We start from the raw sequence: 23,828 nt of genomic DNA, 5'->3' as shown, positions 1-23,828 counted from the left end.
GGCAGCCCAGAGCAAAAGAGGCCTTTGTCTGATGTAGTTTACTGAAGTTTTCTAACAAAACAGATTACCAGCAAAAGCATTATTTTGCTAGTGCAAGTGTGCCTAAGGACTTTGCCTATATAAGAAAAACTGATTTTAAAGAAAACAACCAACCAAACAACAAAATACAGTAAGCTACTTCTCACCAGTGATCTGAAAAATGACAACATTTCAAGCAGAAACAGGAGTCCTGTGTTAGACTTTCTCTAGCAGCAGTTGAAAGCCTTCCCCTTCTCATGGCTGTTTGCTCCTTCTGCTGCAACTTACTGCTCTTCACAGGGCAGATAATATAAACCTCATTTATTCACTTTTGGTTTTTTTCCTTGCAAGTTTTTTCTTTTAGCTGAGATCATTTTTCTAATCCAGTATCTCCCAGATAAATAGGCATACCAGCTCTGGGACTGGGGAATGGATTTGGGTTTGGGGAGGCTGAGGAAGCACAGGAGCCCCTTCACTTACTGCTGCTAGATAAATCTTCACACAAAACCATAGTCTGCATGTCTGACACCAGTGCTTACAGGCTGCAGTGCTACAGGATGAGTTTTCCTTGGGTGAGATAATTTTACCTCCCAGGCGGTTATCACTAGTAGGTAATAAATCCAATGATGTTTCTAAATGACCTTTTAAAATGAGGACCACTTAATTATCTATGGGATACTGATTTAGAGTAAATCTATATGGTCTGTACAGGTTTTTCAAAATCCCAGATGTTAAAGATGTTCTTAAACTGCATTTAAAAAAGAAATAAAATCCTGTAATAGATTTCCAGATTACCTATTTGAGGCCCTGCAGGAATAAAAACCACCTCGAGGAGAAACTATAGCAATTCAGCAGTGGTCAGCTCTGGCAGGCAAACACACCCTGAAGATGAGGACGAAGGCCATGGTGCAGTATCCGCGAGGGGTTGTTCCCAAACCCAGCCACAGCAAGGTCCTGGAGACCCTCTGAGCAGCATGCTAGCAAGGTTACTTCAAAGCACCATGGCTTGGAGGAAGAGCAGCTCTAAGAGAAGAAGTAGGGAGATTCATTGTAGAGAAGAGGGAGGCAAGGACAGGAATGTCCTTGTTCTGTCAGGACAGAACTCCTGGTTCTGGCTCTCCAAAGGCAGACCCAGATAATAGCAATGGGACAGGACCAGGCGGGAGTCAATGCTACAGTATCGGTGCTGGCCTTACTGGAGACCACCGCCATGCAAAAGAGAATGGAGTCAGCAAACATCTGAAGTAAAATGCTTTTGGCGATTATGGGCGAGAAGTTGTTCAGTAGCTTCTCCTGAGATTAGACCCATTGCTATTGCTATTTCATTACCATTAAGAACTTATTGCTGACAGTATTTCCTATAATTTAAGTGCTCAGGTGACTTAACCCAGGAGCAGCACCTCTCTTCTTAGCAAGACCCTGCCCATACCTGATCTTACCCTGGGGCCCCAGGAGAGCCAGGGACTTACACAAAGTCCAAACTGTGGGATCCCCTTCAGCTCATCCCACCTTTGAACACCAGCAGCGAGCTTTCTGCATCCTGATATGGTTTTCTGCCTGTTTTAGGTCCATGTCTGTGACACAGACAAGGAGACGTTGCTGTTCTCTTGACCACGCAGTGTTTGCCAGGCAAAGGCAACAGAGCGGTGGGCTCCACAGCCCGCTGGTGACCTGGTGCCAGGACAGGCTGGGCTGCCCAGATAACGGTGCTGAGCCCAGGTGCCCTCGCTCCCACCTCTCCAGTCAGCTACAGATGTAGCTGGTATTGATACGGATGCCCCATTAACAGGTTAAGCAGGACTATACGGAGCAGCTTGCTAGTGATTTTTAGTTAGGAAAAAAAAAAAGGATCTAAAAATGTACTTGTGCCTGGCAGGGCTGCTCTGCAGAACTAATCCTTTGCATTTCTTTTGCATCTTCCATCTGTGATTTCATGGTTAATTGACTTATCCATGCAATGTTCCTCTGAGGTATAGATTATCTCCACTTCCAAAGTGATAAAACCGAGTGCATAGGGGTTTGTGACGTAACTTGCCCTAAACCCTCAAGGGATTACAAGGCAGGGGACAGAGCAGACCTGGGTCCCTGCTCTGCACCGCCAAGGCGGGCTCCCTTTTCCCATGGAGACGCACAAGGAATCACGCTCCCCGTGAGTAAAAGCCACCACGTCCTGCACTGGGTGGACTGCAGCATTGCCCGAAATGTTCAGCAAGGGTTTGCTGGGTCTGGCCAGACCATGAAGCGTGGGGAGCTGCTCTTGTCCCACACGCGTGAGCCCTGAGGCGCAAGTCAGGCCGGTGCTCATGGAGAAATGCCATAGCTGCCGTCACGCGGTTGGCTTTTATTTTCAGTCACCCCAGCATCAATAACCGCACCGCATCACCGCCCGTATTGATCGCGCTGGTGCTTTGAAGATCAATGTGTGTAACAGCCCTGGCTACAGCTCTTCGGGGGGATCAAAGCTCAGTCCTCCAGTTGTAAGGCTGAACTTCATCCCCCTGGAAGCTGTGGCAGACTTTTACCTGTTATGGTTTAGAGGGAGATACATAATACATACTTTGGGTTACGTCTTCAGAACTCCTGTAAGGGCTAATAGAAGGCAGGCAACCCCCATGCAACAGATTTCTTTCTTTGACTAAATTGAATCCTTCCCTAGACCTTCAGTTGTGTGTTTGCAGAACGATGCTGCCTTTTAAATTGGTTTTAATAAGCAAAGTAAGGTAAAGAGGGAAGGATAGTTAAGTGGTGATGATGTCACAAATGTATTAGCAGATAAAAAGCAGGTGGGGAAATACTTAGAAAAATTGGGTGTCCAGCAGTCATTACATCCAGGTGATGTTAAGACTTTAGTGTAAAGTGAATTAGCTGATTAACTTATTGAACTCCTGTCCATTACCTTTGCAAATATCATGCACAACAGGCAGTTTTCAGGCAACTGGTACAATTTGACACCATCTCTTCAAACCACAGTTTCTGGCTTTTGCCCCATATTGTAGATCATCTACCATTATTTTTAAAAGTTTGGCTCCACCACCACTGTGACTGCCTTTCTTATTGCATGCAGGATAACTCAGATGGGCAATCACAGTGTTAGGTAATGAGCAGAAACATTAATAAGGTGTTGTCATCCTTATTTCTGCCAGGATTGTGGTACAGGAAACAAACCCCCCACATTTCTGTTAGGCAGCTAGGACACGCGTCACCTTATCCTAACACAAGTCAAGGGAATTGAGCCTTAGATGTGCAAGCTCACTTCACTTACTAAAAAGAAATGATAAAGAACCAGCTGAGCTGGAGCCAGCCATACCATAGACATTTGAAGTTAGCTGACATGAGCCCTACCTCTGAAGATTGACCCGGCTCAGTGAGTTCTGTTGTTGTTTCCAGATGAAGAAAGGTTGGGGTTCCTGAATTTTAGCAGATCTAATAGTGGTATGAATTCCAGCATCAAATATTAATTCAGATGAGGCTTTGATGTAAGTGGGGATTGCTGCTTAGGCTGAAAACAGGCTGATGATATGTATTCATTATATGTAGAAACTCTCCTGTGCTTTGCTGGGGATGCTGGGCCGGCAACATTATTTTACATCTTTACTGACATTCTGGGAGATGGATAAATGTCCCATTAGCCCAGTAAAGATGGATAAATGAGACAGCAGGGAGACCTAGGACTGGAAATATTCTTAGAAGAATATCTATACGACTGTGGTTCGTGCAGTGAGACGAGCACCCGAAAAGGAAGAGCACCTCTGCAGACACTTACAGCCCCTGCCCCAAAGAGCTGAAACCAGGTAGTGAAAGGGACCAAGAGTTCAAATGAGCTGAACGGGCTCAGAAAAGTAGATGAGCAAGAAAGCAAGAGGCAGTCTCTGAACTCTGAGTCACTTTAGCTCCTACCTTTGTCCTAGTTTCAGCTGGGATAGAGTTAACTGTCTTCCTAGTAGCTGGTACGGTGCTATGTTTTGAGTTCAGTATGTGAAGAATGTTGATAACACTGATGTTTTCAGCTGCTGCTAGTAGTGTTTAGACTAATGTCAAGGATTTTTCAGCTTCTCATGCCCAGCCAGCGAGAAAGCTGGAGGGGCACAAGAAGTTGGCACAGGACACAGCCAGGGCAGCTGACCCAAACTGGCCAACAGGGTATTCCATACCATGGGACGTCCCATCCAGTATAGGAACTGGGAAGGGGGGGCGGGGGATCGCCGCTGGGGGACTAGCTGGGTGCCGGTCGGTGGGTGGTGAGCAGTTGCACTGCGCATCGTTTGTACATTCCAATCCTTTCATTATTGCTGTTGTCATTTTATTAGTGTTATCATTATCATTATTCATTTCTTCTTTTCTGTTCTATTAAACTGTTCTTATCTCAACCCGTGGGTTTTGCTTCTTTTTCCCGATTTTCTCCCCCATCCCATTGGGTGGGGGGGGGAGTGAGTGAGCGGCTGCGTGGTGCTTAGTTGCTGGCTGGGGTTAAACCACGACAACCTTCTTTCCAACGCCAATGAAACCTTGCTCAGAAACCATCACAGCTGGGACATGCAGTGACCGATAGCTGGTCGGCCAGAGGGCATCACCAGGGATGCTTGGAGCTCACAGAGGACAGTAACCCAAGGAGGGGCTCAGATGCAGCTGCTGAAGCAGGCGCATGTGCGTAGCAAGAAATACCCATTACAGCATAAGGCAGCTTCATGCTACTGGCGTCAGCTGAATACAGCTTTTATTTGGGGGAGCGACAGGGGCCCCACTTGAGCTGAAAGGGGAGGGGTGTCTGTCCCCTGTGCCAGAAGGTAAATCTGACAGAGATGGTGATGACTGAGTTTACAAACACTTCATGGGTGCTAGAGGGTGGTTGAACAAACCAATGTAAAAAATATGTAAAGTGAGAAAATGTAGGATCATCATGGAGAAAAAAAGTATTGCTTGTTTCCCTGGGTCCTGTTTTCAGGCATCTGATCATGTCCTGTGAGGCAACCTGTCTCCATCAAATAAAGGGTATGCAGGATTTACCTCAGACTCTGTCATTCAGGTGATCCTCCTGCCTACAGGGTTTTTTTCATGCAGATGTATCTCTGAGAGCTGGGCAGCTGCAAAATTGTCTCCCAGCCTTCACCCTCCAATGGACCAAAACTACATGGACATTTTGGAAAAGACATGGTCTCTGGTTGCTCTTTTCATTTGGGGTTCTGATTTGCTTCAAAGCTAACCCAACCTTTAAAGAAAATTAAAGAATCTCAGCATGACATAGTATTTTGCAGGACTCCTTTTGGGCAACCCCAGATTATTATTAGACTTTTGTACTTCGTCAGTCCCTTTCTTCCCCTCCCCTGTCTTCTATTTCTGCTTTATCCCAAGCACTTCTATTCATTCCCTCCCTGTCTCCTCTTCTCCAGGCCAAAATGACCACAGTCCAGGATTTGCACAGTTGTAATGACATTATACTTCAGAGAAATGGCTACTTCTCACTTAATGTCTTGTCTGCCCTGCGAGAGCTGTGCCTCCTCTCTCCCAGTACACATAGGGACGTGTCTATGGAGCATTGAGTGCATTTATGAGCATTTGCAGTGTATCTGGGAGTCACCTTGCATCAGAGGTTGTGTTTTTAGAGACGTAAAGTGGATATAATCAGGTTTCTAACCGAGAGCATAATAGCTGTGCTTTAGCGGAGTTGTAGCTTTGGGAAACAGTATTTAATTTGACAGAGATATTAACAGGGATGGCGGCTGAGTCCTTTACATTGGAGAAACAGCTTCTGTTATCCTGTTTTGTTGATTTGTTCTTGCAAACCAAACACACTCGGTGTTTATGGCTTTCTACACCGTAGCGAACATCGTGCCCTGTTTGAATGGTTACTGAAGTGGATGAATAAATCATCTATCTGACTGTTGGAAATGCATACATAGACCTAATGCTCTAGTAAAAGGCTTTGTATGTGTTTTGACTGTTAACATCCAGAACAGCAAATATACATAGCAGTGAAAGGAAAATGTAGCTCCAGTTGCTGTTTAGGGAAGGAAGCTCCATCATGTTTCCAGCACAGGTTTTGTCAGAAGACTAAGCAGGATGCTCAGCCTCATGGTTAGACCTGCTGGGAGCCAGGACAGCCAGAGGCCGTTGTCTCTGCTGGGGCAGACACTCTGGACAGCAGTTATTATTTTGAGTCTGTAAGCCTCATTTCTACAGCTCCCATTTTTCATCTATAGATCCTCAAAGCGCCTATAGATCCTCCTGGTGAGCCGGGGTGGAGGTGAGGAGAAAAAAGGTGGTCAGATCCTTGCCCAGGTCACCAAGCCAGAGCCTGGTCCCGGGAACCCCACTGAACCAAATGACTTTTTCTTCAAACACAGCAGTCCCCATCTCTGCTGGGGTGGTTTATTTGTGTGGTGGAGAGGCGGCTTTTGCTTCCTAAACTACCACACTGACTTAGCAGGAATCATGATAATAATGGCTGACATCATTGATTTGTCATAGAGATAAATGCCTTTTAGGTGTAGGAGGAGGATGGGCAGACCCTGATGGCTGTGCTAAGCAGGGCAGGACGCTAAACTGGCTTTGCTGTAAGTCAGTCTCTCTCTCAGCCTTGTAGAGAGACCTACAATCTTCAGATATGACTTTTTATGACTGCCTTCCAGATTTGGAAGGCAGCTAAATCAATCTTATTAATACCTCGAGACTTTAAAATTCATTGTATTGCTTTGCTTTTGTGGAAAAAAGCATGACCGTTCCGGAAAAAGCAGGTCATTAGAGCCTTAAAGATGAACTCCAGAAAAGTAACTGCTGTTTCCAGCCCTCACTAGAATTGGTGCCATATAAGGGCAAGTTGGCAGACGATTTTGACAACACTTACTCATGCAAATGCTGCATCAGTGGAACAGCTTGCAAAGAGCACGGGTCTGCCTCGTGTTTACTTCCCCAGAGGCGAGTCCCTCTCCCTCTGAAGCCACGGGGCAGATCTCAAAGGACTGCACCAGAAATCTTGGAGAGGAAAACCTTTCTTCATTTTGAAAATACACCCTACAACCAGCAACAAATAAACACAGCTCCAGTTTCTCAGTGCTGCCAAAGCAACACACCCAGTACAGCACTGTTCCTCCCCTTGCATCACCCACAAAGCTGCCAGCTGAATTGCGCCTGTATTCGTGGTGCCTTGGACTGGTACCAAGAAGGAAGCACATAGATAAGCTTTCAGGAACCCAGCAGCTTTTGCAGGCTGCTAGGCTCAAAAAAGACCCCAATGCCTTGCCACTGGCTAGTAAAAAGAATACATTTCGCTCTAAAAATCATTGCTGAGAATCTGGCCTTTCCGAGAACAAAGCTTTATATATGCCAGAAGATGACTTCAGAACAAGATCGGAACTATCACATTTTTTTCACCCTGTTTATAACTTAATCTATAGCTGAAAAGGAGACTGGAGAGGTAGTGCCATCCCAGAGAGGATGCACCCAGACATCAGCACAACTCTCAATCTGTGCCATGCCACGTCCTCCCCGCACCTCTCGGAGACAGGAGTCCCCAGGCAGGCAGTGCTACGAGCTGCACCCAAATGGGTGGGCACCTATGCCCCATGCCACCCCAGCCAGTGCGGGTCTTGCTTCCCCTTGCCATCCTCAAAAAAATCAGCTTGCTCATCACCAGGAGGTGCTCAGTCTGCCTGCACAGCCCCAGCAGTAGCCCAGCACCTTTGCCTTTTTTTAAAGTGTATCATATAAAAAGGCACATAAAAATATCCATAATTTGGGCTTCTGGGTGGTTTGGCCCCTTTTTTTTAACTGTTCACCCTTTAGGGAAAAAAGACAGAAGAAAGGAATTTCAGAACTTTTTCAGGTGTGTGTTTTTCTGGATGAATGAAACAAAGTTAGATTTATTTATTTTTTTCCACAACACAGAGAATTAATTGTTGAAAGCAGCTATTTTTAAGGAGAAAAAAAAAAAAAAGCCCTAAAAGGGGCTGGTTCTTGTAGGACATAAGCAAATCCTACCCATTTTTAGGTAACTCATGAAGAGTTTGCCTTTGTTATCATATCAGTAGACTTTTACTACAAGTCACAATCTAAACACAGCACAGCCAGGCTGGGAAACCGGATCATGTGAACATCCCAGTTCCCTCCTGAACCCCCCGACCCACTGCAGGCATCAGTCCTGATTTGCAAACACTACTTTTGTGAGAGCTGTGTGCTAGTTTCGACTTTTATTCGCAGAAGAGAAATGAAAAGCAAGGGAAACCTGGAGAAGCAGTGACGAGAGAAGCACAGTAGCAATAACATTCGTACCATTTGGAGGCAAATGCTGCGCTTATGGAAAGTATGTAACAAAAATAAAAAAAAGCGAGCACGAAAGGCGCTCCGAGTGTTAAATATTCATTAGTATTCCCCACGCCGCCTGTTCTAAATATAAGATACGTTTCCGCGCAGCCCCGGTATGTGACTGGGATGTTTCCCCCTCCTTTATATGATGCCACAGCCATTCGGATGGCGGGATGTCGCCATGGCAACGCTGTGATGCTACCTTTTGTTCGCAGGATGAAATGACCAGTTGCGAGGTGGGCCGGTGCGTACAGGATACAGCTGGGCTGCTGGTGGCACTGGCAGGGGCCAAATGCGGGCAGGGGCCAGATGTAGGCAGGGTCCTGCTGTTTCCCCCGCCATCGCCTTGTCCTCACCTGGTTTGAGTGATGAGCCAGCTGGGAGCCAGGGGGGGCAAAAGTGGATTTTGGCAGCCTCAAATGGGGGGGTTAGTGCCCTGTAGGGGAGCTGGAATGGTGGGCTGGGGGATCCTGGCCACTGGCCGTCTAGGGGGTGGCAGGCAGGAGGTGGTGGCAGCTCTTTGCATCAGAGAGTGGTGGAGACTGAGTCCAAATCCAAACTCCCTCCACTTTTCAGGATCGGTACGGGCAGCACAACTTGGTTCTGTGTTGGGATCCCCAGCCCAAAGGTTAGGAAGGGTTTTGATTTACAGAAGTTTTATCCCAGCTTGGATGCACACACAGCGAGTGAACAAGAGGAAAGCTGAGGGTTCAGATATATACCATAGAGGCTGGCTGTTTCCAGGACCCTCAGCCAATAGCCTAACAGTGAATATAAGGCTTTTTTTTGGCCATTTTCCCCACTAATGGGTACCTGGGGCAAGATTCAGCTCCAGAGTCAGACACTTAAATTCAGCCGTTTACGTCTACTTGGCTAAATGTCAGCAGATATGTATACTCTCATTCTGGTCTGTGGAGGTCTGTCAATGCAGTTAGCAGAGCCTAGAAAGAGATTCAACTGCAAGGCTGAATCCAGGTAGGATCTACCTCGCTCCAGGTAGACATGTACTTTGGTCTGCTGTTTAGATTCCAGCAGACATTTAGATTATGAAAGTATAAAGGGGTTTCAAGGTATCTATCCCACTCCCATGATTAGTTAAGGAGCCAAGAGTTATTATATTCCCAGCTTAAACACTTCTTCTAGGATGAGGCGGGTTGAATACGGGACAGGATGAACCTCTGCAACATCTGTGCAAACCAGACAAGTGGGTCCCCTCTTCTGTAGATGGAGAACCTGAGATACGCTGGGCGTAGCTGACCAGGCTCTGAGTCAAATGCTGCTCCCCTCCCCAGAAAGAGGATGAGAAAGCAAGTGTTCACATGCTCCTTTTGCCTCCGTAGTGCCTTTGATCTGAAAATCGCAGGAGCGGAGGCTGTCGAACAAGTCTGCGGTAATTTGAGCATTGCCATGAGTCGCAGCCCAGGGGCGGAACGAAGTGCCAGACCATGGCACACACTATCGCGGCAGCGCTCTCCTGGCTACAGCAACTACAACTTCCATTTTAAAGTGAGGATAAACTCCTCTGGCTCTCGCAGTTGTAAAGCTATTGCTCTGATTGTGAAAGGGGGTTGCAAACAGGCTGGATGCGTGCAGAGGGTGGTAGTCCTGCTCCTCTAGCACACGAAGGACAGGTTGGTGGCTGCATAGGCTAAAGCAGAGTATCTGCCCAGGTACTAGTAGAGCTCAAGTCCTGCCTGGTGCCTGGAGTTTGAGAGGAGGATGACATATGATTCACAATTCCCATCCATCCACTGCAGCTCCAGCTCTTACATTTGGTGGAAATTGCCAACCTCAACACTTTCCGGGGAGCCACGCCGAAATTTGCCCAGGCGGAGCCGATTGGGTTTACCAGCCCCACCGGTGAAGGTGGATGTGGACGGATCTCGCTGTCACACAGCACTTCAGCTGTGGCTCACAGTAATGCCGTGCAGGGGCTCATAACTCGCGCGGGGGCCCGGAGCATCCTCCAGGATGCATCTGGGGGTCGCAGCCTGCGCTCCCCGGACGGGCAGGCTCGCTGCCGGCTCACAGCCGCGGCCACGGGTGCTGCTCAAACAGCACCATCCTCTTTTCTGTTCCTGCTCGTCCTGCTAGGCTGGGCTCTGCTCTGACTCATGCACTATCAGCACAATTCCCCAATCCGTTCAGATCAGAGAGCTTTGAGTGCTGCTGAACCAGAAAGGCCCCGGCTTGCTTTTCTGGTCCCAGACTGAATTACTCTCTTGGCCTTTAGGAAAACTACTTTTTTTTTTTTCCTTGTAAACAGAGATAACGCAGGAAACCTCATGAGGCACTGCAGTTTAGCCTAGTTCAAAGCAGAACCGAGCTTTAAAAGAGAACTGGGTATTCATATGCTACCACGGGTGCCTCATCCACATTATCATATTGCATTAGAGTTTGACCACGTGGCCTGAGATCTCCAAAAGCCCCAAATGCTCCTCTCTCTTTAGGTTCTTCTTGACAGTTTGGACACTCAAATTCCCCAAATGATTTGGAGGAGATGATGTTTCACAGATGCACAGACTTGTAAACCTCATGTCAGAGTCTGACGCAACATTGGACAGCAGAAAAATCACAATGGTCGTGTTTTACTGAAGCCTGGAATTCCTGCTGCCACTTATTCAAAGTCTTATTACAGTTTTGTAAATACCAATAGCAAAACATTTTTATATACATCCAACAAGAAATAGATGAGCCTGCCAGTATGGTACAGTGTCTCTTAGCTCTGGAAAACTTATCTCTGCCTTCAATACGATATGATCAGATTTGTTCACATTTAATAAGGAGCTGAGTTTGGCTGAGAACAGTTAATTACCTTTGAAATTAATATTATTCACTGTAGGGGCACCTCCCTTCCCTGTTTTTACCCCATAAGGAATAATAAGAAAAATGCCCTAAAGCTGCCACATCTACAGGGTCAAAAGGATCGGGAGAGATAGAGAGGAAAAGTGATGTGTGGGGTAAAACACCCTCATTTGTGTCATTGCCTGGGCACACTTCTGCTGGGGACTTGCCAGGGCAGGGGTAGTGTCTGTCTCTGGGTTCATCCCAGGCTTTGCACCCTGTGTCCTCATACATGAATATATTCCCTTGCACCCTCTCCGTCTCGGTGTAGCCTCCAGGAGCCTGTGTTGAACGTGAAGGATGCATGTGGGCAGAGATGCTCCCTGGCCTGAGCAGCCAAAGCATGAAACGACAGCAAGAGGAGAGGTTTATGGAGGGGTGAGGACCTGAGGACAGGATTCTCCTTGGCTTTGGACATTTGGGGCAAATCACTTTGGGAAGGAGCCTATCTCTCTCATTAGCCTTGCAGGAGCCTCGGTGGTTGGCTCGGACCAGAGGGCAGAGTTTTAGATGGCAAAATCTAAATGAGGTGAATCTCCATGGTCATCCAGGGAACGTGTGGCAATGTCAGGAGTTTAACCGGATCCCAGCTCAGTGCCTTAATCAGATGGTGACTCTCCCTGAGCATGTAGCTTTGGGGCCTCAAAGAAGAGCTGATGTTAAAGGGCGTTAGAAATTTCCCCTTGTGGTATGATCCAACCAGCCTGACAGCGATTTTCTAACACTGAAAATCAGGTTCTGGTGGTGTAACAGGATTTTTAATTTCAGTTTTGGACAGCGATTGGGTACTGGTATGTGGAAGGTTATCCCAGGGGCCAGGGAAGGGGAGCCTTACTTGTGTCTGTATTCAGAACTGGGGTGGCCCATGGGGGGAGCCGACCTTTGGAGCAGCGATGGGCAGCTGCTGCTCATTTAATGGTGTTTCAGAGGGGTTTTGCTTCGGACTGGTCTGGCCCTGTGGACCAAACGCTGGTGTGTTTGCAGGTCTGAAGCCCATTTTCCAGTTGGATTTTTCTCTGAAAGAGATTCAGTCCTGGCATCACTCCGCGATGGAAACCAAAATGCGGGAAGCGGGAGCAATTAGGGAATTTTCCACAAAGGCACGCTCTGATCTGAATTAAAATGCTAATAGAAACGCATTCAGCGAGTGTCTTTTGCTGACCAACTTTGCAGGACTATATTCCTTTTGTTTCACTCTCTTTTCTTTCTTTCTCTCTGTCCCTCAATTCCCGGCTGACAATTGACAGGAACTCCCTTTCAGCGTGGGTTTGGTCACTCACCGACAGCAAACGCGCCCAGCGGAAAATGCTCCAACTGTTGGCATTTCCCAAGGGGAGAAAACCACTTGGGCTGAAGCTTGGGCTCAGGATTACACCCCTTTAAGTCAATCCCAGGGAATCCGCAATCTTTCCACGGCGACGAAGTTTTCTCGGTGCTTTCCTAGCTCGCACAGCGAGCCGACGAGCGTCAGCCCCGCACGGGGACATTACCAGATTAAACCCAGCGGCAACAATAGGCAGGGCAAAGTCCCACACCTTCCCATCGCTGCCGCCGACCGGATCCCCGCAGCTGGGCTGGGATCACTTGTCCTGTGCTGAATGCATTACGTAAGGCAGGGATCGTTTGTCAGCCGCGATGGTACAAACATAGCTGCAGGCAGATTATGCAGAGAGAGAGAGAGAGGAGGGAGAGGGAGGAAGGTCTCTCCAGGAACGGTGCTCCACGCAACTGAGGATTGCAAGTTGGCAGGTTGGCGGCTGGCCGAGCTTCCGTGAGGGTGTCGCTGGCGGTCCCTGACATGCTCCTGTTCGTGTGGGATGCTTGAGACAGGGACGAGAGACTAAGTTGGGGGACGAGGACTGGCATGAGGATCGGACCAAAATGGAAGGGCTTCTGTCTCCGATGAGAACGAAGGTAGGGGAAGATGTTAATGTCTTTTGAAGCTGCTTTTACCCGAGGAGGGGAAGGGGAGGTGCGGGGCTAGCTCTGTGAATAGGGGGCTTGCCGAGCTTTTGTCTCTTTTCTTTTCTCTCTCTTCTTTTTTCTTCCTTCTTTTTCAAAACTATGCTCATGAATGTAACTCGGCGGAGGAGCGACAGCAGTCTCCTCCAAGAGGGGAGTAACCCATCACTCTTCCTCGACAGAGATGACCTTTGTGAATGAGTTTGCCTTTTGGAGTAGACAGCCATATTTTTGTTTGAATTTCCAGTCAGAGGCTCTCATTGTGTCTGTGTGTCTGTGCGTGCTCCCCAGGGAGCCGCTCAGGGAAAGCGTACCTGCGGCACGGGGAGGGATGGATGGTGCTGGTGGGCTACCCCAGTACAGAATTTTCAGCAGCGTGGGATGCACGGACAAGCAAAGAGGGTGATTTTATGCCCAAATACCCTGCCAGGGTGGGAGACCTCTTGGTGTGGACCCAGACCAGAAAGCTGTAAAAGAAAAACTGAGCGTGCAGACCTAAGGAATCGCTGCACTTGTCTGCTGCCTTCTCACGCTCCCAACTCTCTTTAAAGGTTTGCCATTAATCCTCATTATTAAAGAAACTTGAATTCCAGCAGGGAAAAGCCAGAGACAAATACAGTGATGGTTTAGTTTGTAAAATCTCCTTCCGTGCTATTATTTCTGTGTGGTCCTGGGGGATAGACTGAATCCTGATGTATTTTATTTAGTCACTGCCTCCATCCCATGTGGTAACTGCCTTGGGTAAATCTTTCTGATTTCAGTCCATCACCGCATGCAGTCCAACCCTGTTGTATTGTATCTCAGGACTGGAAGAACTGGAATTCAATGACAATTCTTGCTGGCAACAGGGTATCTTCATATGTCTTAAATGCAAGCAGTTTTGAAGGTGCAGTCAGACCAGAGTTGTTTCATATAAATGCCAGACTAGAAAAAATTCTGAGAAATCGTCTGGTCTAGCCCCTGTGCTGAGGCAGATCAGCTAGTCTGGTCTCCTCGATTGCATCCCTGCCATCCACTATCTTAAATTAAAGGCTCTTCAATGATTCAAAGTATTTTCAATATTAAAAGCTAGAAAAGTGATTTAAATAATAATAATTTGCCAGCAAGTGGCTGTACTGTAATTCTCCAGGGGAGCAATTTTTTTTTCCACTTTAATTCAGTTCTTTTTTGTCTTGCCCAGTAAGTTGGGGATTAAAAAAGGGACCTACCAACTTCATATAGCTCTCCATTACCAAGAATAATGCTAACAGGCAGTTTATAGAATGAAAGATTTATAAGGGATTATAGACCCAGCCATTCATACCGAGGAATACGTACATTAGTGTTAGTCTTTGTAAGGCATTTCTCAGTATTACTTTTTTTGATTTTTGAATCAGAGAATAGAAAACAAAAAACCTGCCCAACAGATCTCATTTCCATTATTAGAAAACGTAACTTTCAACGTTTTAGTTGATGCTTCCATTCTGCTCCTTTAACCAGGCTTGAAATGATTGCTGGAGGCAGTCTCTCCCAGAATTGGTGTGCTATCAGGTTGACGCGTGGATTACAGTCAGATGTGTGTACTATCAGCACCTGCAGCACGCGTGCAGCTATAAAAATGACAGAGTAAGGGAAGTGGACCGGGACTGGGTATTATGTTTGTTCATCTGACTTGCTTCGTAGCTGCAGCTGGAATGTAAGTCCTAATAATGCCATTCATAAAGTGTAATCTCAGTTACCACTATCATGTTATTTATTGGTCCTATAGGAGAATCTGCTTGGGAATATAGACGTGATCTTTTGGATGCCAATCTGCTCTAATATCAGACAAAAGGATAGATTCTGATCTCCTTTGTGTATGGGAAAAGCTTCTCAAGCCAAAGCAATGCAATTTTAAACCATCAATTGCAATGATGTAAAACTGATGTGATTCTCTTGAAGATCCAGATCCTGACGTTGGTGTTACGTTGCTGTTAATCTGGAGTAGCTCCATGGCAGATGATGGAGATATTGAAATAGGCTCTGTGGAATAAAGATCAGGATTTGGCCCTTACATCTTTACCTTTCAGAGAAATATCAATGAGAAGATCACTTGAATAAATTTGAAAACTAATCTCATTTCCAAGATGCTTCGTAGCTGGCAGCGGCTCCCTGCTCACTTGCCAGAAAACCGAATGTAAAAACTATAACTCTCCAAATACAACCTTAATATGCATTGCCTACAAAAAAAACTTGACAACAGCAAGGCTGCCGATGTGCCGAGACCCCTGCCTGTCACACTCCCTAATATTGTCTCATTTTTCCCCTTTACTCCCCCGTCTGTCTGATCCCATCTGTTGTCGCTTCTTTTACACTTAGGCTGCAACTGTTGGAGGCTAGTGGGAAGTTTTTTTGTCCTTTGGTTTGTACGGTGACGTGAAGGATGGTGGGCTCCTGGTCATGTCCAGCAGTGCTACCTGGAGCAAGCCCGGAGCATCTGTGAGCTCCAAGACTTTAACCTGTGTGAAAACATCTCCACGTTACAGTGAAATGCAAATTAATGCTCCGTTTTATCTTTAGTGTCCCAGGCAGCTATATTCAGTCTGCTCAAATCTAGACAGAAATTTTTTTAAAAAAACAGGGTTTTTTCCATGGGTAGGTAGGAGTAAGGGCTACCTCTTTCTGGCACCTCTCATAGTCTGTCACCAAGGAGTGAGGACAATGTGCATCTGCCTTTCATAGCCAAACATGCAAAGGTCTCTGTAATTAAAATGAGGTCCAAATCCCTGCAGGTGGGCTTGAGTGAATCTCATGGTGGCAACCGAAAATACGATTGCTGTCAGCTCTTTGGTCCCTTTTGCTCACCGAGGTTCCCACCCCACATCAGAGCTGGCAGAGGGACAGGTGGGCACATCTTGACTTCAAAAGCCCAATTTATGGTGCGGGAGGGCTGGAGCTGAGACGCTGGACATAGCGTGCAGGGCAGAGATGTGGCATACGTCCTCGCCTCTCCATCCAGCTCCATGGCAGGGCTTGCCAGCAGAGAGCTGGGCACACACAGCCAAAAGCATATTTCATAGCGCACTTCTTTCCCATTCTACAAAGTGATAACCCATTTGGTTACTGGGCCGTGCTGGGTGATCATAGAGTGGGGTGCTTAACAACTTAGAAATTCTTTAAAATATTTGTTGAGGTAAATTGGGTATCAAGCGTTAAGTGCATTACACCATGTAATGGACTCCACTGCAGTAAGTCACGGGCGATTAATACATTTCTACTTTTGTGCAACTGGGATGCACAAATGCAGGAATTAAAGGGGAAGTGGAGGAATACATGGTAAAATGGGCTGGTATATCAAAATTGAAGCAGATTAGTGGAATGCATTGAACAGAAAACTTACTGCATTTTTAGCGTTGATGATTAAATCTCACATGGCTAGAAGAAATAGTGAGTTGTAAATATTTGGTGGGTTATTGGTGATACTGATAAATATTACCAGAATCACTTGAATTCTGTAGCCTAGTACGTCTGAGCCCCCTTTTTAAGAGCAAGTGAATGTACACAATAGCAATGTCCCCATGCCACCTTAAGAGACTGTGAAGTTGATTGAGTACCATGGAGCGAAAAGAATGAAGAAATGCATAAATATTGCACTCCTTTTGTTAGCCTCCATTTTAATTTGTTTTATAATCCTCAACACATGCACAATTTGCCTTAACCCTCAGTGCATCGCCTTCAGCAAATTACACTGGCATAAGAATTTCAGTAATTTCAGTTTCTCTGCCGCTGACACTTGCCAGTGCATGCTACTGAATTTGCAATGAGCACCTGGCTTGAACCACGCAGAACTGGCTAGCTGCTCTATTTTCCTTTGAGAAGCCTGTGTTTGGCTCCTTTTTGTTTATCAAAGTGCTGCTTTTCTTTCAGACCAGCTGAAAGAACTTTTTCAATGAACTTTTCATCTGTTCAGAAACACACACGGAGGGTAAATGGAGATTAATTACCGTTGAATTTACTAAGCTTTGCATCCAAAGATAATGAATTTTGAGTGTTCCTGTGTACAGAGAATTCAGCTAGGGAACTCAGTAAATAATGTGTGTAATGTTTAGATAGTGCTCTTAAAACGTTAATGGGGCTGTTGTCTCTTATTGAATCTTATTAACTTTATCTGTTTATTATAGATTTTGGGGATTAGCAAACTCCCATGGTGTTACTGTTTATTCATTAAACTCTGTTGGCTCTACTTTCAAAGCAATTTAGTTTTTGACCGCTAGATCTCTCAAAAAGAATGGTTAAGTTGTCCTTTGTGCCTTACTTAGAGAAGTTCACAGCAGCTCCAAGCAGAGAAACCTTGGGAGGTACCACATCCCCCGTGAGTCTTAAACAGCAGAGGGCTGCGGGCTGCCCTTTGAGATCACATGGGGAGGAAATTGGAAGGGAAAATTGCCCCGGAGAAAGGGAAGCCTGGAGTCTGGGTTACACTTACGGGATGGGATTGCTGTAGTCTTTAACCCCCTTGGATGGTAACTGAAGAGAGGTTTGCATAAGCAGATTTTCTGTCATAGTGTGAGGCTGCATCTGAACAGATTCTTAACTTTAAGCTCACAAGCTGTCCTGTGGAAGTTAAAGTTAGGATTCTGCGCTGTATGGAGAGCTACACATCTTAAAATCACCTTACAGCACTCTTGTACAAGCCGAGATGCAGAGTGAGTTCTTTGCATGTGTTGTGAAACCATTCCTGGTATTTTTAACAACGGCAAAAGACCAAATGGCAAAAGGGGGCAGCTGTCCCCCCAAAAGCATGCACACTCCTCCTCTGGAGTCTCAGATCCCTGTTTCGATACCACTGTGTATTTAACTCCCATTTTGAATATCCCATCGAGATAGACACATACAGGTGCTAATGATGCTCAGAAACTGGGGTTTCCAGAGTCATTTTGGGGATTCAGACCTCCCGGCTGGAATAATTTCACATGGACAGTGAGCACCCAAATCTTTGGGTTCCCGCGCGATCACCCACAAGCTGCGGCGGCCGCATGAAGTCCGTAGCGTGGACCGGGAAGCACCAGTGCTCCCTCAGGAGCCCTTCCACGGGGCACTCACACGTCTGCCGAGCAGCCTAGGGGGTACCTCCTTCCCTGCCTTGCTAGCAGTTTGACACAAAGGTCAATGAGGCCATATGTAATTCTCTGAGCTTGTAGACGGCTAAAAAGAAAGGCGATTCAAGAAATAATGAAGTCCTATGTCTGCTACTGTTAATCATAATTTTATAAGTACCTGGGAGAGAGGATGTAGGGGCATAACTCAGAGCAGAGTTTGGCTTTGGAATAACTCTACCATAACATTACGCCTCTGGAAAAGCGGAGCCCTTTCTGTTCTGTAACATTTCCTAAACCCACTCAGATTTAAAAACAATATATCACTGAACATAAAACTGAAAGGTTATTTTTTCTCCCCGGCTGTGCTTTGTATCAGTGCAGTGAGATGCCATGCCTGACTGGGCCCTGCCCTCGCGCACAGTTGCGGCAGAGGTGGGTTATTTACTGTAGAGGGGGAAAGCATCCTTGCGTATCCTGGGCAGGAGCTGGACACTGCACCATTAATGAGAATTGCACTGCAGTAGCACTAGGAGGTCAAAGTTCAGCACGGGGACTCATACGCTTAGTGCTGGCCAAACATATGATGAGAAGACAACCCCTGTCCCCAAATATTCCCTACTGAAGGTTGAGAGGAAATGGGGCCATTTTGCTCCTGTGTTTTAAGGAAGAAGGATTGCAGTGCAGATTCTGATATCTCACCCGTGATTCAATGACTGAGTGATGCTGTCCTTTCTCAGCATCCTCAGCAGCACAGCTGAGTCCAGGCTACGCCATCCTAGCATGAAGCACCCTTGGGTGCATGCCAGGCTGAGCTGGTTCAGCTCTTGATGAGCGCTCCCATGATGACCATCAGACAGCCCTTGAGATGGACCAGGCTGACCACAACGCTAGGATTGCTTTGCCTTTCACAGACAGTATGGTCACCTGGTTGGGATCCCCTTCTGCCATCATCAGCTGATCATCAGGACCCACATCGCTGGGACATGCAAATAGGCTTGGCACCCCGTGGTGTTGGAGCCTGGAATGATCACAGCGTGCCTTGATGACCAAAGCTCTCATTTCGTGTATCAAACGCCACTGGGTCCTTTCAGGGGATGGAAATAGGAACTGCTCCGAAGTGCCCTGCTCACCTCCCACTGTCCAAAGACCATCTCCCAGCTCATGCCAGCCTGCAACCTGGCCTCGGTTTTCCATGTCTTGCTCAGCCTGCCCAAAGCCCAGGCTGTAGCAGAGGTGCCCAGGAACATCTCAGGTCCCCAAAACCTTCCTGCAGCTTGGAGTGTCTGGAAATATCCAAGGACTTTCCCTTGGTTCCCATGGGACCTCACTGAAAAGCGCACTGGGGGCTATGTAAAGACCACAATGATACCAAATTGGAATTAATAATAGCAACAATAACAATAATAATATAATAATAAATAATGGTAATAAGAAGAAGCTTTAAAATGGAGTAGGACAAGGCATGGACTGGAGGAATCAAAGAAAAGTGACAATGACAGCATTAAGAGCATAAAGCTCACTAGCTCAGTGTGTGGGTTAGAGGCTTCAGGGGGTTTTTTAATAAGTGCAGAGAAAATACACTGGTGAGCACCCATCTTTCTAGTCATTTCATTAAGCAGTTTGCTTAATGGGCAGCTGTTGTCGAGGCAATTGGCCACCCTTTTCAAAAGCAGAACTCAGACGGTGCCGCCCACTGTTAGCTGTGAATCACAGGTTGTATCCACTGGGGAAGGTCATAAAGTCTTAACTGCTGTAAAAATGGGAAAGCTGAAAAAATGAGAAAGTTGTGAGGATGATTATGAAACAAAAATGATGGTTGTCCCAAAATGCCAGCGTAGTAGTTATCTATGGAGGAAAACAGCTCTCCTGCACGGCTGTCTGATATATTAGGTCATTCTGAAGGCAGTTATTGGTAGGGGCTGTGTGCATTTAATGTTTGGGACTGTATGGAATGCAATAAAGCACTTGCACAATGCATATTTCATGTACAAAACGTCTGATCCATGACCAGTGCCTACCAGCACAGCTCTAGCACCTCAGCACACACTTCAGTAGTGATCAGCTCTTCCTTATAATATTTTACTGGTTTTAGATGAATGTAAAAATATGTGTACAGCTGGGCATGTGGGCTTTCTTCCTGAGAATGCACACCTAATGTACTTTAGCTTTCACTGCATTCCTCTTTTATCTACATTGCAATATAAACCCACCAAATCTACGAGCCCAAAAGTCTGACCCCATTTGAGATTCAACCAGCAAGACAAAAATCCCAGGCCCTGCAGGTTGTTCCAGTTTAGAGGAGACCTGAGGACAGATACAGGTGTCTTTTTGATGTAATTTATAAACATATAATAATGTCAGTAATCATACAAAGTCCTGTTCCCCTGAGCACAGCAGGTATCAAACAAATGAGAGGGCAGTTTTCCTGCTCAGGGTGCCTTCTTTCATCCAAGACCCATCCACACCTGTGTTTTTCCTTGGTGCCTTGGTCCTTAGCTTGGCTATACTATGAGGGAGGGTTTTTTTCCCCTCCCTAATACAGTCACAGGGTATCACAACACATGGCAGACCATCTAGGGGAGTCAGTCCCTTCTTCTGTTCGAGCTCCACGTCCCCATTTGGGTTTTTTAGGGAAAGCCCTTGTCCCTTTTGCGCAGGAGTTCAGCTTTTATGGAAGTACTGTGTTGTGGGTTCCCAGCACCCAGCATCTCCCCATGTGCGGAACAGCAAAATCTCCCAAAATGCAGCCGTCCCCAGGCACAGCCTTTGACTTGGGTCATGTATCACAGGCTGAACACTGCTATTAAGGGCTGATTTAATAGCAAATGCAGTATAAATAACAGCAATAAAAATGCACCACTCCTTCTTTTATGAAATCTTGTTCACAGGTCTCCCATGCGACAAAAAACCAGAGGAAAGCGATGGCTCTCATGGCATGTCATGGGGTCCCCCGGGCCACAGCGCTGATGTGGCACAGCCCAAAGCAGCAGCCAAACCCATTCCAGTCTCTCTGAAAACATGCAGATATCATCACTTTTCTGCTCATCCAGGGCTTGGTAGCACAAACACTTACAAAGCTTGACTCTGCTGAAGTAACATAAAAGGTAGAAGCAATCTCTTGGGTAGACAGCACTTAACCACTTGGGGCTTTGAAGACAGGAGGTCAAAAACAATATATCAAGTCAGTTATCAGCCAGTCCCGTCTTCCCTTCCTCCCCTCCCTCTGGCTTAGAGCTGCAGGAGCTCAGGTCCTTTGATGTAAACCTGTCAGACACTTTGGTCTCTTCCCTGCTCTGCCCTGCCCTATTCTTCCGCATGCACATTTGTGTGAGATTTTAATTATAGGCATGATCATATTGGTAAGAAAACCCTTCCTTAATTACACGCTCAATTAATTCTAGTAGCTTAGGAGCTGAAAGACGAAGTTAGGTGAAATCATTACTGCTTCATCTAAAGCTGGATCTCTCCACGGCCAGGTTTGGAATAATACTGTGGAAGTCACTTTTCTTTAGAAAAATGGATTTCATTTAGAAGAGATTAAATTATTTTGGATAGAGGGAATTAGAGTATTATCCGGTGCCACTGAAATTCTTTTCCAGCAAGACTAATTACTTAGAGGACTAATCTTTTCAGTAAATATTCTGTGATCAGGCCCAAGACATATATGGTACAAATGAGGCAATATTCAGCCTCATTGCGGCTGGCACAACCCCTCCCCTAATGTATTGTGGTCTTTAGAGAGAAATCAGGTGAGATGAGAGATTAAATGTGTCTTCATAATGTCAGATACCTCTCCATGGCACCAGTGCCTCAATGTTCATCCTCCCACCCTCGCTGGTAGTTGGGTAGCACGTCTTTGGGTACCGACGGGACCGGGGTAGGGATGCCTGGGAAACATCCAGGCTGAAACTAGCTCATCTGAGCTTTAAGCCAGGTTCTGTTCCTGTCTCTATTAGACTGGTGACTCCCAGTGTGTGGGACAAGAAGCCTGTGTTGCACCCCCAGGATCCCTGCAGACAGCAGCATGGAAAACAAGGCACAAGTGCAGGGGAAACAAAATCCAAGCTGGAATAAACAGTCTAGGAGGCAGGGGAGGATGTGGACAGAGGATTAGGATTGGAGTAAGGAATTTGAGAAGTGGCAACCAGGACTAACCAGGTCTGGAGAAGATGAGTGAGGGGTAGAGAGGCAAAGATGGATGACCTGTGTCCGTGACGTGGAAATTTCCTTCAGCCCAGACCCCACGTCCCAGCTGGATGTGGGTGGTAAAATGCACACGTGTAAAGCTGCTTTGTGAAGAGCGAACACCATCAAGATGCAAAGCTGGGAAATACCAGAGCAAGGGACATCCCTGCAGCACTGTCTCATCTAACTAGGCAGCCCCGCACTGTTTTTCCACAGGTTTCTTCTCATCTTGTGCATAAGATGGACATCAGATAATCAGCAGCTATTCCTTATTTTGTATTCTCCTCATTTCTCAGTGAATAACCCTAGGTCTTATTTACTGAATACTGTCCCAAAAACAGAATTATTCATTTTCTCATGTATTTTTTCCTATAGCACTAATTGCAACAGCATCAAAGTTCATCAAAACCTGCAATCAGACTCTGGGTTTGTCTCCATTTAACTGCTGCAGAATTGAGCCACAAAGGAATCGTTAAAGGTCTCCTCCAGTTTTGGGCCATTTCTGACTTTTCTGCATCCTTAACATTAGACTGCACTTTCTGTGTTCATTGTGCCCCTCACCATTTGCCTCTGGCAAAGCCCAGGCTTTCTTCAAGTCGTGCGCCAGGGGTGTCCCTCACAAACCCAAAAATAAAGCTTAGATGTCAGGGATCATTAGTAAAAGTTTGGGATATATGAATCACTCATCACCGATTGGCTTCACCCAAAGACTATTTCATCTGCCGTGTTTCTCAGCCTCATTCCCTGCGCACCTTCTGTCTGCCACAAATGCCAAAGAGCCCTTTAGAAAGCTGACGCCTTCACCGATTCATCTTTAAGACAGTTCCACCCCACACAAGGAAGAAGGAAACCATGAGGGCAGAGGTTAGGGTGAAGGGAGCATATGATCATGCAATTAATAATAGCATCATAAAACATCCACTTATGCTTGGCATTTTCTAACTTTTCACCCTGATATTCACCCAGTGCAGTTTCCACGTGTACAATACCAACATGCATATGACTATTGTCATACGGCTATTTTTTACTTAACCTCATGTTATTAACTCCCTCTAAGAGTTCAAGATAAATTGACTGCAGTTAATCATTCCTCTTTGCACCTTTTCGGAGTCACCCACACTGACAAAACAGATAGTCGTGGGAGTAGATGTGATCAGAGCTGAACTGACTGTATGAAAAGGCCAGGCAGCTTTTGAATGCACAAATAAAAATACAGCACTGTGGCAAAACCATATGCTAAGGGTGGGGAGTGAATTTGTGTCCTTCCATTTGCATCTCTCTAAATGCCATCTTTGCCCGGAATAAATATCTTCATCCACATGAAAAGCTGCATCTGATCATTTGCCCTCATTTGATAGGGTAGTTTAGAAAGCTTTATAAAATGGGTGTGACTTTTACAATGTGTTGCAACTCATCTTTAGAAATATGTGTCTGCATATGCCAGTAGTTACTCTATTTTAAATC

General features: G+C 46.2%; 1 protein-coding gene across 4 annotated transcripts in view; it reads left to right on the top strand.

Annotated features, from left to right (window-relative positions):
* The window catches only part of FRMD4A (FERM domain containing 4A), a 385,243-nt gene that overhangs the window by 81,357 nt on the left and 280,058 nt on the right, over positions 1 to 23,828 (top strand). Inside the window, exon 1 of one of the 4 annotated variants that reach the window (XM_030013273.1) lies at positions 12,836 to 13,074. The exons of the other annotated variants lie outside the window; for them this stretch is intronic. Within the exon in view, the coding sequence (XP_029869133.1) occupies positions 13,042 to 13,074 (33 nt within the window). The 5' untranslated portion in view covers positions 12,836 to 13,041. Of the gene's footprint in view, positions 1 to 12,835; positions 13,075 to 23,828 lie in introns of those variants that run through there. 4 annotated transcript variants of the gene reach the window in all.

The sequence above is a fragment of the Aquila chrysaetos genome, chromosome 5 (genome assembly GCF_900496995.4).
Source record: "Aquila chrysaetos chrysaetos chromosome 5, bAquChr1.4, whole genome shotgun sequence".
NCBI classification, from domain to species: Eukaryota; Metazoa; Chordata; class Aves; order Accipitriformes; family Accipitridae; genus Aquila; species Aquila chrysaetos.
This window is presented reverse-complemented; position numbering and strand designations above follow the sequence as displayed.